At 55.0% G+C, this 16,505-nt stretch overlaps 8 protein-coding genes across 8 annotated transcripts; 3 read left to right on the top strand and 5 right to left on the bottom strand.

The window, feature by feature from the left end:
• Window positions 1–317: 317 nt before the first annotated feature.
• KVR01_004642 (uncharacterized protein) lies at window positions 318–2,287 on the bottom strand (the record flags this gene model as incomplete). The annotated part of the gene is made up of 5 exons (XM_044785041.1): window positions 2,016–2,287; window positions 1,758–1,946; window positions 1,506–1,696; window positions 1,344–1,400; window positions 318–1,263 (listed from the first exon to the last, which is right to left on the bottom strand). The coding sequence occupies exons 1-5, from the start codon at window positions 2,133–2,135 to the stop codon at window positions 318–320; spliced, it is 1,503 nt and encodes a 500-aa protein (XP_044646806.1). The 5' UTR covers window positions 2,136–2,287.
• A 558-nt stretch (window positions 2,288–2,845) lies between these two features.
• On the bottom strand, window positions 2,846–4,773 carry KVR01_004618 (uncharacterized protein; the record flags this gene model as incomplete). The annotated part of the gene is made up of 6 exons (XM_044791435.1): window positions 2,846–2,939; window positions 2,997–3,719; window positions 3,857–3,901; window positions 3,982–4,154; window positions 4,297–4,547; window positions 4,617–4,773. 6 exons carry the CDS (start codon window positions 4,771–4,773, stop codon window positions 2,846–2,848), a joined length of 1,443 nt encoding a protein of 480 aa, XP_044646782.1.
• A 198-nt stretch (window positions 4,774–4,971) lies between these two features.
• On the bottom strand, window positions 4,972–6,727 carry KVR01_004808 (uncharacterized protein). Its single transcript, XM_044787459.1, has 3 exons — window positions 6,606–6,727; window positions 6,350–6,543; window positions 4,972–6,289 (listed from the first exon to the last, which is right to left on the bottom strand). Exons 2-3 carry the CDS (start codon window positions 6,403–6,405, stop codon window positions 5,284–5,286), a joined length of 1,062 nt encoding a protein of 353 aa, XP_044646972.1. The 5' UTR covers window positions 6,406–6,543; window positions 6,606–6,727; the 3' UTR covers window positions 4,972–5,283.
• An 11-nt stretch (window positions 6,728–6,738) lies between these two features.
• On the top strand, window positions 6,739–7,755 carry KVR01_004376 (uncharacterized protein). Its single transcript, XM_044795010.1, has 3 exons — window positions 6,739–6,950; window positions 7,017–7,148; window positions 7,212–7,755. Exons 1-3 carry the CDS (start codon window positions 6,903–6,905, stop codon window positions 7,494–7,496), a joined length of 465 nt encoding a protein of 154 aa, XP_044646540.1. The 5' UTR covers window positions 6,739–6,902; the 3' UTR covers window positions 7,497–7,755.
• A 308-nt stretch (window positions 7,756–8,063) lies between these two features.
• On the top strand, window positions 8,064–11,639 carry KVR01_004287 (uncharacterized protein; the record flags this gene model as incomplete). The annotated part of the gene is made up of 1 exon (XM_044781601.1): window positions 8,064–11,639. The coding sequence occupies one exon, from the start codon at window positions 8,064–8,066 to the stop codon at window positions 11,637–11,639; it is 3,576 nt and encodes a 1,191-aa protein (XP_044646451.1).
• A 582-nt stretch (window positions 11,640–12,221) lies between these two features.
• KVR01_004379 (uncharacterized protein) lies at window positions 12,222–12,989 on the bottom strand (the record flags this gene model as incomplete). Its single annotated transcript, XM_044786444.1, has 4 exons — window positions 12,222–12,373; window positions 12,440–12,600; window positions 12,753–12,825; window positions 12,920–12,989. The coding sequence occupies 4 exons, from the start codon at window positions 12,987–12,989 to the stop codon at window positions 12,222–12,224; spliced, it is 456 nt and encodes a 151-aa protein (XP_044646543.1).
• Window positions 12,990–13,240: 251 nt separating this feature from the next.
• On the top strand, window positions 13,241–15,213 carry KVR01_004115 (uncharacterized protein). Its single transcript, XM_044782200.1, has 4 exons — window positions 13,241–13,374; window positions 13,979–14,090; window positions 14,287–14,453; window positions 14,513–15,213. Exons 1-4 carry the CDS (start codon window positions 13,364–13,366, stop codon window positions 14,970–14,972), a joined length of 750 nt encoding a protein of 249 aa, XP_044646279.1. The 5' UTR covers window positions 13,241–13,363; the 3' UTR covers window positions 14,973–15,213.
• On the bottom strand, window positions 15,192–16,342 carry KVR01_004770 (uncharacterized protein). The gene is made up of 2 exons (XM_044791864.1): window positions 15,841–16,342; window positions 15,192–15,743 (listed from the first exon to the last, which is right to left on the bottom strand). Exons 1-2 carry the CDS (start codon window positions 16,231–16,233, stop codon window positions 15,330–15,332), a joined length of 807 nt encoding a protein of 268 aa, XP_044646934.1. The 5' UTR covers window positions 16,234–16,342; the 3' UTR covers window positions 15,192–15,329.
• Between the last annotated feature and the right edge of the window lie 163 nt (window positions 16,343–16,505).

Below are 16,505 nucleotides of genomic sequence, written 5' to 3' on the forward strand. Positions count from 1 at the left end.
ATGGCTGGCCCAAGCAAACTTGGCAAAGTAAGCCCTCGAGGAAGACACGACATGGATTACGTAGACATGTAAGTGGAAAATGTTTTCTCGAAGCCAGCTGAGGCTGTGCGCTGCACGCCATTGGTGCGTTGTGGCCTTGCGCGGCTGATGATCCCCTGCAGCACCGAAGGATCTAGCTGCAGTCATTCCAGACGAGGGGACCAATGATACAGGTTCTTGGTGGTAAAGGTGCCCATTTGAGTTTTCTTCAGGTTGCGTATGCCATTGCAATAGTGTGTCTGCGCCGGAGGCCTGACCACGTCTCGGACTACGCGGCCTTATTTCGCCTGCGGCTCCGAGGAGAGCTCTTCTCTGTCCTGCTCCTTCACAAAAGCCGGCTCCTCCTGGTAGACATCATACTTGTATCTGCTGCCCGTATGGTCATCTCGCAACCCCGTCTGGCCCTTGCCGTAGATCTTCTCGCGGGCTGTGAGCTGCTCCTCAAGCGGCTCCGGGTAGAGGCCGCGCCTCCTCAGCTCCGGCACCAGCAGGTCAACCACCTCTTCGAACGTGCCGGGCGTCGTCACATATCCTAGGTTGAATCCATCCACGTCCGCCTCGCGCACCCAGCTCTCGAGTTCGTTCGCCACCGTCTGCGGGCTCCCGACCGAGACTGGCCCCAGACCACCGATGCACGCTCGCTCTGCCACCACGCGCGGCGTCCACCGCGGCACCTCCTTGCTCGTCGTCGTGAAGCTGTCCAGGATGCTGCGCACCTTGTGGGCCTCCAACGAGTCTGCAGCCGTGATCTCCTGATCCAGCGGGATTTTGGAGATGTCGATACCGGTCCAGCCGCTGAAGAGCACGAGGCCGCCGATGACCGAGGCGTACTTCTTGAGCTCCTCATACTTCTCCTGTGCCTCCTCGTCCGTCTTTCCGATGATGGGCGTGAAAGTCGCGAAGAACTTGATGGACCGCGGGTCGCGGCCCTTCTCCGCCGCCAGCTCCCGGATCTTCTGCACCTTGGGCCGCAGCACCGCCGGCGAGTGCGACGACACAAAGATGGCCTCGGCGTGCGTTGCGGCGAACTCTGAGCCCGCTGGAGATGTCCCCGCCTGGAAAAGGAACGGTGTGCGCTGCGGAGACGGGTCTACGATGTGTCGAGTGTCCAGGTTGTAGTACTGTCCGTGATGGTGGATCGTGCGGATGCGGTCCGGGTCTGCATAGCTGTCGTTCTCTGGGTCCGGGTCGATTGCGTTGTCTGCCCATGAGCCTTCCCATAATCTTCCCGTCGACTTCTTGTAAGCTTATTGTGGCCTGATCTGTAGTTTCCTCCCACCAAGTGCTTGCGAAACTTGACCTACTTGTAGAGGACTCGGAGGTACTCGTCTGCCTGACGATACCTTTCATCATGGTCGATTCTTAAATAACGACGTTAGTACTGCTAAGGACCTCAAGGTGTTGCATTCTAAAGCTTCAAAAAATGAATCAAGGGGATCCGTGGCAGGCGAAACCGTGATACTTACGGGCTATCCAACCCAATTGCCTTGAAGGCGGTCTTCTTCCAACCGGTGACAATATTCCAGCCTAGCCGTCCGCGAGTGAAATGATCCAGTGTGGAGAACCTCTTGGCCAAAAGGAAAGGTGGCTCAAATGATGTGGATGCTGTTATCCCGAATGCCAAATTTCTGGTCACTGATGCCATCGCCGATATGGGCTGAGATTGAGCGGTTAGCAACTTAGACTATATTTATTGATACTAGACGCGGTTCACTCACAATAGTCGGATCGGTCATAGGCCATTGGGCAGCTCGTCTAATGCAATTGTCCAATGAGCCCTCGTACGTGTCATATCCGCCATATGTGTCAGCCAAGAATAATGCATTAATCCCGCCCCTTTCCAGTAGCTTCGCGAGATCTATCCAATAGTTCAGGTCTCTTTTTGTTGCTGACTTGTCCTTGGGGTTCTGCTTCCTGGTTAGCCGTGAATACGCTTGGGGCACGGCTTCAGTGCCTACGAACAGTGTCCCACCTACCTTCCACTGCCCGGGCGACAGATGTCCTATTGTTGACATGTCAAAGGCATTAAGCAGAATGTGCTTTCTGCCGTTGCCGAGATCATGTTGGCCGTCTAGCTGCGCCGTGCCGTCTGCCATAATTTGGGATTGGGCGTCTCACGATTCGATCAATGATGTTTCTGATAGACGCACTCTTTGTCCGCTCCATGAAATGGCGTCATGACAGCCTCTGTAAATGATTGAAACAATATGATATATATTTCGCCCCTATGGGGCGCCGTACCCCGCGCCCGTCTTGAAGGAGTTCTAATCATCGGATTGCACCATCGGGCTCCGTGGGATGATCATTGCATATGTTGTGATGCTGTCTCCGAATTTCGGCAGTCAGCTCACACGCCATCTGCAACCCGATGGTGTGATTCCGGATCAGCAACACCATCACGCTGCTCCGTTCGAAGGATTTGGCGAGGACCAAATATGCCTCCTTATCAATGAATTTACGTGCAGGCTGAACCCATTATGACTCTCAAATTTTGCCTCGACATTGCTGTAAGGCATGTGTGTGTCTGTGTGGGTGGGTGGTTTCGTTCTTAATCCGTATACATCCCGAAGGCGCAAGGTCCCTTGACACAGTGGTAAACGCTCAAAGACCCAGTTTTTTTTAATAAAAAAATGATTCCAAGAACCTATAAGGCATATTTCAGGATGGATGCCAATTGCTCCAGCCTCAGCATCCCACAATTGTTGAGCGCGGTACACTCTTGCTAGTGTTTCCACATAGTCAATATGAGATCAGATTCATGTGTGGAGGTGGCCTTCCTGCCAATTCCCGGCCTGATTACCAGCAATTAGACGGCATCGGCCTTCGCCCCATCCGTACTGGCGACCACCCCTTCGGTATCGGAAGTCTCGGCCTCGGTCTCACCAGGGCGTGTGCTCGATCTGCAGTGCGTAGGTTAGTAACAGTATTCTTGCTCCATTGATAGGGGTTGAGCTTGCTCTTTTCGCTCAAGGAGAACACGTATGACATGCGCCAGCGCGATAAGGCAGACGGCATTCGCTAGAACGAACGAGTATCCCTTCGCGAACCGGGGTGCTTCGACAGTTGGGAAAACCAGAAGTGGCGTCCAAGCCGTAGTTGACTGAGAAACGGCATTGATGAGCACGAGCGTAAAGGCGCGCTGGGCCGGAGAACCTCGTAGCTGGTGGTTGACCCAGCCATACAAAACGCTCGACATCGCCACGGCAGAGTAGGTGGTGGCGAACGCAAACCATAGTGCCGGCTCCGGAACCTTCCAGACAACCAGGATGATCAGCCCGATGATGTTCCAAATATGGGCCACGGTAATGGCCCACGCTGGACCGAGGAATAGGTCGGACGCGAAGCATATTAGAAGAGTGTAGAATATTCCCAACGCGGGCGAGATGGTGCCGAGCTCGTTGACCTTCGGGGTCGAATAGCGGTTCAGACTCTTAATCCAGAGTAGGAAACCGCCGGTTGATGTATTGATACTGCCATTCCAGAAGAATATATCAAGCCAGACAAGGGCCCAGAACTGCCATTTCGTAGCGAGCTGTTTTATCGCGCGCCACTGAAATTTGCCCGTGGTTGCGTGCCCGGCTCTTTTGAGCCTCTGTGCTGCCAGATCGATATCCGACTGTTTCAGGAATAACTTATTAGGCTTGTCAGGCGTCCCAGGCAGGATAAAATATCCCAGAATCCTGAAGGTAGCAGAGTCAGTTTCAACTCACAGTGTAAGCACTGGAGGGATTTGTCCTGCCCATAGTAACCTTTCATACTCGGATGTCGACCAAGATATACCGCAAGGGTTGGCAAATAAAAAGTGATAGGTACATACCCTATAGGGATAGTAATAATTGCGCAAATAATGTACATCCAGCGCCTTTCCCATCGTTAGGAGTCAGCCATTAAAGAACTAAGGAAGTGACTAAAGGGTAACAATTGTATCTGGAAGCTACTTACCACCCTGAGAGGCCATTGATACCGTGTAAAGATGAAGAGGCGCCAGCTTGGATCAGCCCGGCTGTCAGCGTCCCAAGCGTGAGTCCAACGTAAAACACGCCGCCTCTTCGAGCGATCTCGTCACCTCTGTACCACGCGCCGAAGATATAGTGCATTGCAGGAAAGAAAGCGGCCTTAAATCTATATTAGTGTCTGCATATGTGGATGGTGTGCCGTAGATAGGAGGTTGTAACGTAGGAGGTAATACCATAGGAGGTTATCCATCGTCTCGGAGGAGGGTCTCCCATAGAAGGGTCTCCTGTGTAGGACACTTACCTCGAACCAGCCGACGAGAAAGCGATATGCCGCAATCTCAGCGAAGCTATTTGCGCGGTACTGTAGTAATGTGAAAATGCCCCAGCAGACATCGAGAAAGGGTATGATCCAGTTCATAGGGAACAAGGTAAACAAGAACATGAAGGGTATCTGGCCCACGACCGCGCCGACCGTGTACATGGTCTGTAACTGGACCAGCTCGTTGCCCGCGAAGCCGAGCTCGTCTTTCATCCCAGAGACATATGCGTTGTCTTCGAGTCGTTTTGTATGTGTCAGCAACATGCCCTCCTCTGGTAGTCTGAGATCATCTATTCACTCACTCAGGTTCGCTTGGTCGATATACTTCGTCCAGTATGCGAGAAATGCGTAGGGCACGATGAGAAGATCGAGCTTGACGATCAGCTTCCTCTCCTGAGGCGTGTCCTCATCCGCGAACCATTGTATCCACCACCACGGCTTTCGCGCCTCCGACACCATCTTTTCTCAGGATGGACGGGTACGCAGGATGTTGAAGTTTTGAATAAAGTTGATGAGGCTCATGAAGTTGTCTGTTGAATCATTCGACGGCCTGGACAGCATTCTCTACTTAAGGGATCCAGGTGCCACTGAGCCCCCCGATTGGTGCCCCCATACTATTAATAATGAGTGATCACTGTAGGTGCCAGCTCGTAGCTTAAGGGTTCACCTCGCCCGCCACCATTGGATAATATTACACGGGCCCTGCAGCGGCTTGTGCCGCAATACGTTGTATAAAATGTACCGATTGTGCGGCAAACATGCAGTTTGGTCACTTTCGTGGTTGGCCAGTAGGTCCTCCGGTTTGCGGATAGGGGATGGTGTCAGTTGTCGTGCTTAAATCGCCATTCTTGGCGTGCCGGAGGTGGGGGTCCCTGTCTTCTTGGTCAATGTCCCGGCAGGACGGGACTGCTACCCAATTTCATGTGATAGCCTTGGTGAAACTGATCTTTCTGTTTCCCGGTCTGTGGTTTAAGCCTCTGACGGCGCTGAGAGGGGAACAGGCAGCGGGCGGCGGAGCCTGGTCACTATCTCCAAATAATCCGCCTCATTGTCGTCCGTGATGATGCCGTGCCTCACGAAGAAATCCACCATCACCATTGCCGTGTTGGCCTTGAACTCTCCGTTGAACATTGCCTGCTTGACGGTCTCAATATCCCACAGGTAGAACTGTTCAACCTCATCGTCTCTAGGTTTCGGAACCATTGTATCCACCTGGTCTGCTGGCACCTCGAGATCATATACATAGATGACATCAGAAACGCAGAGTCCTGTGTCATAGCCGCCAACCGCAGCCTGCTGGTCCTGTCCGCCACCACTTCCGGTCTGCGTCACGTAAGTCACTAAACCGACGGCCTTGACATGCTTGCTAACGAAGTCTGCCGGCAGGGACGCCTCTTCATCACTCTCGTGGACAATGCACTCTAGCGGTGACTCTTCGGCCCTCGTGCCTCCCGCAACCGTGTTGTCAAGCTTCCCTGGGTATGTGGCCAGATGACGGCTCCGACGAGGAACCCAGATCTTGATCTCCCCGGCCTCCTTTGACCTGACAAACATGGTCATGTGCGAGCCGCGATTGGCGATTCCGAAAAGGGGCGCAGCAGAACGCTGCATCTGGATCAGACCGTTCTTGCCCTGGTAGTTCATAGCACCCATTATTCTGAAGTCCTCACCCTTGGGCTTCCGGCCGAGCGTCTTGGGGAAGAGACCTTGAGCTTGAGCGGTGTCGATGAGCTGGGCGAGTGAGGCGTTGCAGGCCGCCGCTGTGTCCGTTCCTTTGGACGTGTCAAGCAGCTGCACTGTTCGGGGGAGCTCTCCGGTAGTACTCAGGACAAAGTCAGCGGTCCAGGGCATCTGAGCAACGACACTTGCTGGGATGAAGCCGTGCGGCCTGGCATCATCAGGCAGCAGAAATGCATAGTAGTCCGTATGGAAATCTGCAAGATGTGGCAGTTGAAGGATGTCCACGTGTGGGAAACTGCGAGGAATTAGCGTGACTGATCATTGCAGATATCGTGGACAGTCATGGAGGAATCACCTGTCGGTCTCGTTGATGATGTCCAAGTAGCTCTTGGGTGGCTGAGCGGCTGCCATTTTCGGGTGGTTGTTGGTCTGATTTTGAGATTCCGACAGCCAGTGGGGACAGCCCAATACCTTGCGAAAAAGGCAGGACCGAAACTCTTCTGTTACGGCCGTCTGTTACCTGAAGCTTGGAGGTTTGCTGACTGAGGCCTGACATCCACAGAATGAGGTCAGTGGTGGGTTTGCGGCCTGCAAAAGACGTATGTAGATACCTAGGTACTCAGGGTAACGAAACCCTGATGTCGGGTCAGACGTGCAGACACCCCCCCGGGGTGCGGTTCACCCTTGGACTTGGAGAGCACCTGTAGTTTGAGACAAGAGGACCCGAAAGGCGTGAAACAATGAGTAAGCCCGTAAACCCCAGGTCCGGCCCCCTCACTGACAGCAAAGTATCTGATTCTGATTCGAAAGTGGACTCGATATTCACCTTCTCCGTCCGCATGGTATCCTGAAGTCGCGATCAGTCCAGATAATCCAGTTCAGAGACATACTCACCCATCACCTCCAAGATGGCGTTCTTATTTGACCTCACCAAGCCGCACCTGGCCTACTACTCTGTGAGTTTGGCCCTGACCCTCCAGGCGTCCGTCACCTTCATGTGGTCCTGACGACAAATGTTCTAGGTGCCCGCAGCGTTCATGTTAGTGTTGGCGCCGCACTCGTACGCCATGGTCGCATCTGGGAAGAACTATGATATCGCACAACCTCGCACTGCTGCAGAGAACTGCAAGAATGATACTACCTTCGACAAGAGAGTAAGCTATCCTAGACTCGGCGTGTAAGTGGCACAGCCCGGTTGGCTCACCCAGTCCCGCTAGGCCGCCTTACGCATCCAGCGAGCCGAAGCAGCAACGGCCAACGGCTTCGAGACCCTGGGTATGTACTCGGCCGGGATTGTCGCCGCTGCAGTGACGGGCGTCCCGGCGACAACGCTCAACTACCTGAGCCTGGCTTATCTGGCCTCACGTGTGGGCTTCAACACCATCTATGTGTGGCTCCAGGATAACAAGAAGCTGGCGCCACTGAGGAGCGTGTGCTGGAACATATCTGCCGGTATTATCGTTGCTATCTGGGTCAAGGCTGGGAACAGGGCCGGTTCTTAGGTGGCATCTGAACTACAGCAGAGATCTATCTACTGAGGTACTCAAGTATGTAAGTGTGGATAACAGAGCGGTCTGGCAACTGAAAGCACTATCTGCCATTGTTGTAGAAAAAGTTCCCAGAGAGCATCGAAATGTGAGGAATAAGTACCTGAATCACTGTCACTTGTTAATGAGTGCACGTGTGGCACGCGGCAAGGACGCGACCGTTCAAGTACGTCATTACCGAGTGTTGGCCGATATTTTGGGCTTTTAGTCATGCCGCCGCCTACTCCCGTCACAAGCGGCGAAACGAGAAAACTAATAACAGGCTCGGTCTCGCCATCGCTGCCTAGTCCTTCGGACTGAATCACTGGGAGCGCTCCTCTTGATCTCCTCGCAGGTTACAACTTCTCTTTGGACTCGCCACTGTCCCCTTTGCATTACTCCTTCCTCACAACCTTCACCGTTTCGGTCTTGGTTGCCTCTCCCGTCATAAGCGACTCCATCTTGGACCCGAACCCTCCACTCCGGTCGGGTCCTGCTCACCACATTCTCCTTCATGAACTGAGCCAGCAGGCTGCGTCTGTCATGGCTTCGCAGGAGGGCGATCATGCCGCAAGCCCACCTGTGGCCGACTCACCAACTTCCCCCACGAATGACAGAGAAAAGTCGGTGGCTTTTGCTGACGAGCAAGCCGCCACCGCCCAGTCTGACCGAGATGGCACACCCGCTGATGCGCCCGATGACCTTGACGAAGCGTCGGCCTTGAAAAGCCTCAGCGCAAACGTCCGCGACCAAGAAGATCTCGAGCGCGATATTTCGCATCAAGCCAGCCTTGCGCTGAACGAGGCCGAGGACGCCAAGGACAAGAACCGCATTGCCAGGGCCGAAGCTACCAAGTCTAAACTCTTGACTAAGAAGCAGGACCAACAACAGAAGTTGCGGAGGGCTTGGGGAAACACTCCATTGAAAGAGAAGATTCAACAAGAGATTGCGCGCATCGATGCCGACATCGAGCTGGTCGACAAGGACATTGCGGATTTCAACGATCGAATCGAAGAAAGAAAAAGAGCCGGTGAGGAGGATGATGCCACGACTGCTAAATCCAAAGGCAAGTTGCCTGGCGAAACCCAGAGGGAGTACCTGATTCGCACTGGCAAGATCACGCCCTTTGCCAAAATTGGTGGCCCGAGGCCAGAGGGTATCCAGGGTGAACTCGCTGATGCCATCATCGACGCCGAAGATGAAGCCGTTGCTGAGGAGCTTGAAATGGAACAAGCGGCCGACCAGCCGCGCTCTCACCGCAATCTGCGGCTGCCAGGCTTCGTCGAGGAGGACGAGGGGGAGGATGCAACTGCAGCCGCTGTGGAGAATGCGTTTTCTTTGCGTCCTCGCAAGAAGCGTAAGGTCGCAGCAGATGTTGCCTCGTCTGATGAATTCGAACCGAGCGGTGCTTCGGCTGCCTCCCCGGGTTCTGCATCCGAAATCGCATCTGAGGAGTACGATATGACCGATCTCACTCGCACTGCCCCCAGGAAAACGCCCAAGAGCTCTCACAAAGATGAAAAAACTGTTGATTTTAGCAAATTCGACGACGGTGATGAGTCGGCTTATCAGAGGCGGCTCTCGGACTGGGTCGAGCGTAGAAGTCGAGCCAGGAGACGCAAGCAAGAGAACAACGCGCTCCCAGCCGACAGTGATAGGGGCGAGGAATGGTTCAAGCCCTCTCCCGACCAGCCCGACCACTATCTCGAGAACGGCCTAAAGCTACCTGGCGACATCTACCCATCGCTTTTTGATTATCAAAAAACCGGTGTGCAATGGCTGGCCGAACTCTATGCCCAGAAGGTCGGTGGTATCGTTGGTGATGAAATGGGCTTGGGGAAGACCATCCAGCTGATTTCTTTTGTCGCTGCCTTGCATTACAGCAAGAAACTCACAAAGCCGGTTCTTGTCGTAGCCCCAGCAACTGTGCTCCAGCAGTGGGTCAGCGAGTTTCATCGATGGTGGCCTGCCCTCCGGGTGTCCATTCTCCATTCTTCCGGAAGCGGTATGCTCAACCTTGGAAAGGAGGCGAGCTTCGAAGACGAGGACATGTGGGAAGATGCCGCCCGGCCGAGGAAATCGAGCAAGGCCGCGAAGAAGATCGTGGACCGAGTGGTCAAAGACGGTCATGTTCTCGTCACCACATATGCTGGCCTCCAGACTTACGGCGATGTGCTGATACCTGTAGAATGGGACTATGCCGTGTTGGACGAAGGGCACAAGATTCGGAATCCGAATACCTACATCACTATATGCTGCAAGGAGCTGCGGACGCCCAACCGAGTCATCCTCTCGGGAACCCCCATGCAGAACAATCTGATTGAGCTTTGGTCCCTCTTCGACTTCATCAACCCGATGCGCCTCGGCTCTTTGGTTGCATTCCGGAACCAATTCGAAATACCCATCAAGCTAGGCGGCTATGCCAACGCGACTAATCTTCAAGTGATGACAGCTCAAAAGTGCGCAGAGACCCTGAAGGACACAATCAGCCCCTACCTGCTGCAGCGCACAAAGAAGGACGTGGCCGCAGATCTGCCCAAGAAGCAGGAGCAGGTCTTGTTCTGCAAGCTCACCGCCGTCCAACGTGACGCATATGAGCAGTTCTTGAGGTCTGACGAGATGAATGCCATCCTCAACCACACGCGCAAGTCACTTTTCGGCATTGATCAGCTGAGGAAGATATGTAACCATCCAGACTTGCTCTTCCCACAGCGGAAGAACAGGACGGATTACAAGTGGGGTTCTGCACGCCAATCTGGAAAAATGCAAGTCGTCAAAAAGCTTGTGCACTTGTGGAAACGCTTTGGTCACAAGATCTTGCTGTTCAGCCAGGGCGTCCAGATGCTTGACATATTGGAGGCGTTTGTCAGGCGGCAGAATGACATCAACTTTCTTCGCATGGATGGTAAGACTCCGGTGAAGGAGCGACAGAAGCTTGTCGACAAATTCAACAACGACCCCAACATCCACCTGTTCCTCTTGACAACCAAGGTCGGCGGTCTCGGGGTCAATCTTACAGGTGCCAGCAGAGTCATCATCTACGATCCGGACTGGAACCCTTCCACCGACGTGCAGGCCCGGGAACGAGCGTGGCGGCTGGGGCAGAAGAAAGAGGTTACCATCTTCCGTCTCATGACGGCTGGCACTATCGAGGAAAAGATCTATCACCGGCAGATCTTCAAGCAGTTCCTGGCGAACAAGGTTCTTAAGGACCCGAAGCAGCGCACAACGCTGAACCTTAGTGACATGCATGATCTCTTCACCCTAGACACAGATCATGGTGGTGCTACAGAGACGAGCAGGCTCTTCCAAGGCAGTGAAGTCGCGGCCACTATTACGCCTAAGCCCAAGATAACACCTGGAAACGCGAATTATGACCTCGAGGACCAGCATGCTAGGATGGCGGCGAATGCGGCAACGACGGGTGACGAAGAAGGCGAGGACGACAAGCTGCGTGAGATTGAGGGCGTGGCCGGAGTCGAAGAGTTCAAGGAGGGCGAAGACAGCGGCCCTGGCGACGAAGACCGCATAATGGCCGGGATCTTCGCGCGTGGGGTTCACGAGGCTCTGGAGCATGATCAGATCGTGAACGGCAAGAAAGCAGTGAAGGCCGATCGCACCATCCTCGAGCGCGAGGCAAATCGCGTTGCCGCCGAGGCAGCTGATCACCTCCGTCGGTCCCGTGAGCAAGCCCGTAATGTGCCGATTGGAACCGTCACCTGGACCGGCGAGCATGGCCAGGCCGGTGCGCCTCGCCTGCCGAATGTCAACCGCGGGCGAGGAGGGCCCAGCTCTGCTGGCGTTCTGGCTGGTATCCGCGACCGCCAGGGCCTCGGAGGCGGAGGCGGAGGTGGTAGCAGCGCCGGCAGCTCTCGCTCGGCTACGCCGCCGACTAATGGGCGGTACGGCGTGAAGGAGTTCAAGGAGATGATCCCGACCTTCATCCGGCGCCATGGGGGCAAGTGCCCATCCAAAGTGCTGGTGGACCACTTCAACCCATACTGTCACACGAAGAAGGCAACGGAGGCGTTCAAGGCGGCGCTGAATGCCGTGGCCAGGATGGAGCAGGCCGGCAGCACAATGCGAGGCATCTGGACTCTACGGCCGGAATACAAGTGAGGGTGGGGGATGTTGAATATGGATTAGATTCTTCTCCTTCCCCCTTCAATGATGATTGTTCGAAGCGAGGCGTTGAGGGGATGGATATTGGAAGATAATTTGGCCCAGGGAGAGGTGTTGAACAAAACCCAGTGGGATTAGACTGCTTGATACCTATTTTGAGAAACTTTGAATCCAATCCTGCCCTTTTGAACGGCCATGTCCTGTCTCTACATCTCAGAACCTGCAAGGCCAAAGCAATACCACTTAATGGCCTTCGAGCCACTGCAGCCACATGCTCTACTGAGGGCTAGACCAGGCATTGTCTTTTCTTTAGTCACGTGATTCAGTCATCGGATTACGGTTCGGAGAGGACTTGAAATGGGTTCAAGTGCTTTGACTTGTTCTTCATTGGTGTAGCTGTGCCATAAGCATCATGTGACAAACCTCGCTATGTTAGAGAGGCTGTAGATAATGGAGACCAGGCGCAAGCCGTTCTCCTCGTAACTGTCAACGCCACAGTGTAACCCATACGCAGTAACCACCCAATCCCTGAATTTTCCGAGCCAGTCCATCCAGGAGAGAGAAGAAGGTGCCGGGCGCTCAGAGACGACGACCACGGCGACCACCCTTTCTGCGGGTAGAGTCGGAGGGAGTGGGGGTGACGTCCTCGATACGGCCGATCTTCATGCCGGAACGGGCCAGGGCGCGGAGGGCAGACTGGGCACCGGGGCCGGGGGTCTTGGTGGCGTTACCTGTTGATGTCGGCGTCAGTGAGCTGGTCCTCTGGATGAGTCTTGGGAAGAACCCTCAAAACATACCTCCGGTAGCACGGATCTTGATGTGCAGGGCGGTGATGCCGAGCTCCTTGCAGCGGGTGGCGACGTCCTGAGCAGCCAACATGGCGGCGTAGGGGGAGGACTCGTCACGGTCGGCCTTGACCTTCATACCACCGGTGACACGGCAGATAGTCTCGCGGCCACTGGAATCACCCAGAATGTTAGCCGCTGTTTGAACCATCTGGCTGCCCTCAAAAGATTGTGTGTATCCCCCCAACGGCGGACATGCATGTCCTGCTCCGTGGAGAGAAAATCGGCGCCATTTTTTTTCCTTTTCCTTCAAGGGCTGACGAACCTGAGATCGGTGACGTGGACGAAGGTGTCGTTGAAGGAGGCGAAGATACGGGCAACGCCGAAGACGAGCTCACCTGTGAGAATGGAGGGGCTTGTCAGTTCATGATTTCGCTCGCGCGGGACGCTGCGACCGCTGGACTCGAGCGGGAGGGACTGGGAATGGCTTACCCTCACGGACCTGAGGTCCGAGAGAGATGTTCTCCTGCGCAGGGCGCACGGTCTTTCCCTTGGGAGGCATGTTGAGATTGATTGTTGGCGGACTGGGTCGTTGACAGTTAAGGCGTGTTGAGGACGAGGAATCAATCAAGTCAAGAAGGAGACCGCCGCGAAATGCCAATGAGCTTTGCAGAGCCGGCTAGGTTGCAAAATTCAAGGCTGTGGCCCGCCGGGCGGTGAGAGGGTAGACCCACTTCTTGTGGCATCCCAGCCAATCAAAGCCCAGTCCACAAATTTCAGTGCTGCGGAGTTTTCAAAAATCTCCCCATCGCAGAACGAGCACGCCCTTTTCCTTTTCTCGAGCTGCCGCCGCTGGGACGAAACTTTGCACCGCCCAACCGACACTCCTTCGACAACCCATCTTCCAAAGGACAGTCGACAACACCGACCTTCAAGATGCCTGCGACGTATGTTTGAATCCTTCGACGAGGCCGGCATCTTCTGCACGATGATGCCAGCTTAGCCACTTCTCCCCTCCCACCGCCTGGTACCCGGAGCATCTATTGCGGATTGTCGTCGTCCTCTCCTGCTGGGAAAGCTTTTGCCCTGCGTGTCCCCCGCGACACCAGGTTTAAGCAATTGCTGCAGCCAGCTCGATCCTTCCTGCGCTTCTCCCTCTTTCCCACAGGCTTGAGACACAGCTTGTGGATTGAGAGATGTCTCGCAGGGTGTTGGAGTTGAAAGCCTGCAAAGGCCTTCTCTCTTAAATCCATTGCCACATAGTAGCAACCCCTCTCTGGTAGCGCCACAAGCTGCCTGCAGAAGACTGCGAAACCGCGAGCATTAATTCTCGATCCAAATCGAGGTGTTGTCGGATGAGGTTGCACCCGTCGTCTACTGCTCTGTGCACTTGCACTCAGCATCTGACCCCCGGGCTCACCGATCAAAAATTGCAAGCGAGTTAGCCACGCAGAGAATGTCGCACTCGCAACAGTTCTCCACCGGCGCTCTCCCTCATACTTCACACAGAAGTATGCCGGACTACGTACTAATCTGAACCTCGGCCAATAGTTCCGTCCCCACCAACGACCAGATCCTGGTCCCCGAGACCCTTCTCAAGAAGCGCAAGTCGCAGGAGAAGGCTCGCGCTGAGAGGTCGGCCGAGATTGAGAAGAAGAAGAAGGTTAGTCTTGACACATCTTGATACGGAGGAAACAGGAATCGAAGTGATGCACAACATATATCCACGCTTCGACTAGACTACGGTCGATGATGTCCGCGAATTATACTGTCTTTCGGGTCTGATCGACGCAGGACACTCTTGGTCATGTCACAAAATTCTGGTCTGGCAGGCGATGCTAACTGCTTGGATTCTATAGGCCAACAAGGAGAAGCGTGGCGTCATCTTCAAGCGTGCTGAGAAGTACGTTCAGGAGTACCGCGATGCGGAGCGCGAGAAGATCCGCCTGGCTCGTGTTGCCAAGCAGAGCGGCGACTTCTACGTCCCTGCTGAGGCCAAGCTGATCTTCATCGTCCGTATCAAGGGGTAAGTTCCACCGCTGTCCGATGTATCCCACCGTGGGCCGTGACTAACGAGCCGCGCAGTATCAACAAGATTGCCCCCAAGCCCCGCAAGATCCTCCAGCTGCTCCGTCTGCTGCAGATCAACAACGGTGTCTTCGTCCGCGTCACCAAGGCCATCACCGAGATGATCAAGGTCATTGAGCCCTGGGTCGCCTACGGTTACCCCAACCTGAAGAGCGTCAAGGAGCTCATCTACAAGCGTGGATACGGAAAGGTCAACAAGCAGCGTGTCGCCCTTACCGACAACTCCATCATCGAGGAGAGCCTCGGCAAGTACGGCATCATCTGTGTCGAGGATCTGATCCACGAGATCTACACCGTCGGCCCCAACTTCAAGCAGGCCGCCAACTTCCTGTGGCCCTTCAAGCTGTCCAACCCCAACGGTGGCTTCCGCCCCCGCAAGTTCAAGCACTTCATCGAGGGTGGTGACCTGGGCAACCGTGAGGAGAACATCAACGCTCTCATCCGCCAGATGAACTAAGTATAACCTACTTGGTCGCGGTGGTTGTTTTTTTCGGGCTTGGGTTTTTCTATGGATTGGAACGGTACTCGGACATGGATGCACGGCGTTAAATGAGAAAAAGTCTGCTTGCTTTCCGGAAAAAGACTCAAATATTCCATCCTACAGCATCCCTGTACCTTCCTGTGACTTGTCACCTCCTGTTGGGAACCATGCGTGGTAGCAAGGTCAAGTAATATAATACCGCGGTTCACTGCCTCTGAATTCTGGGTCGTGACGTCGTTGGTGTGTGAATGTGCTGAGAGTATCGTATGTAATTGTTTGATATAAAATGGTAGTGCCTGCCGCAGGAGCATCCATCCCACTACCTAGGTATGTCTAAACCTTGATATCAAAGCTCGTCCCGCACCCGCAGCTGCTCGTGGCCAGCGGGTTGTCCACAATCTTGAACTGCGACCCGATCAGCTCCATGGTGTAGTCCACCTTGCTCCCCTTGAGGAGGTCCAGCGACGGCTGGTCCAGTATGATCTTGGCGCCGCCCTTGAGGTCGGCCTGCTGCCCCTGCTCAGGCGTGTAGGTGAAGATGGTGTCGTCCTCGCGCACCTCGCCTGAGCTGGCGCCCTCGCCGGGGTGCTCAGCCGCCTCGGCCGCCGCCGCGGGCTGGGCGGGGATCTCGTCGGGCAGCGTGACGAGTGACATGAGGTACTGGAAGCCGTGGCAGCCCCCCGACTCGACCTGGATGCGCAGGGCGAGCTGTGGGTTTTGGTCCTTGGACATTATCTCGGTGAGGCGCTGTCAGGCGGGGAGGGAGGGGTTAGTCAGGGTCTGGGCGTGCGGCGATTTGTCGCAGGGCGGAATCCAAGTGAGGAGATGTCTTGATCGCACGAACCTTTGCTGCCCTGGGCGTGATCTCCAAAGTCATATCGTTGCCATCCTCGTCCTGCTGGGGGTTATACACTGCTTGGGTGTAACTCCTCGTCGTCGTAGGGGCGAATGCCTTTTGTATTCTCGGCGAAGGCATGGCGTGTGCGGGCAGCATCCCCCTCGATGTCCCCCACCCCACAGAGCGTCGGAAGTGCCCATGGTGAGTGGCTGTCGAGGTCTGTGTTCTCCGGGCGTGGACGGAGCTATTATGGAAGGGCCTAGTGGAGATGACGGAGCGGCTTCGGGGCAGGAGGAATTCGAGGACGGGCTCGGAGCCTCGCTTTGGCGCAAGCTGGACAAACAGCTTCGCAGCTGACAGCGAATGGGAGCAGCTCATCGGCGAGGCGAAGGGGGCCATGGTGTAGGTCTGGCGAGGTCTGGAGAGGTTGTCGACGTGACTGTTTGTGGGTGGAACTCGGCCAGGCGCACACACTGCTAAGCAAAATTTCGAGTGATGTCAACTCGAGCTACCGGCGGGCCGTCTCCAGGGATGACTAATGTCGTGCGGCGACTGGCCGACCTGCAGCGATATTGGGCCCCACCCCTTTGGACCCGTTCCCCTGTGTGCCCAGGCAGCCAGGCTGCATGTCTTATTAATGAATGGAGCCCTACCTGGCATCCTCCAGTACA

This window comes from Diaporthe batatas, assembly GCF_019321695.1.
Source record: "Diaporthe batatas strain CRI 302-4 chromosome Unknown Contig00004, whole genome shotgun sequence".
Classification (NCBI taxonomy): domain Eukaryota; kingdom Fungi; phylum Ascomycota; class Sordariomycetes; order Diaporthales; family Diaporthaceae; genus Diaporthe; species Diaporthe batatas.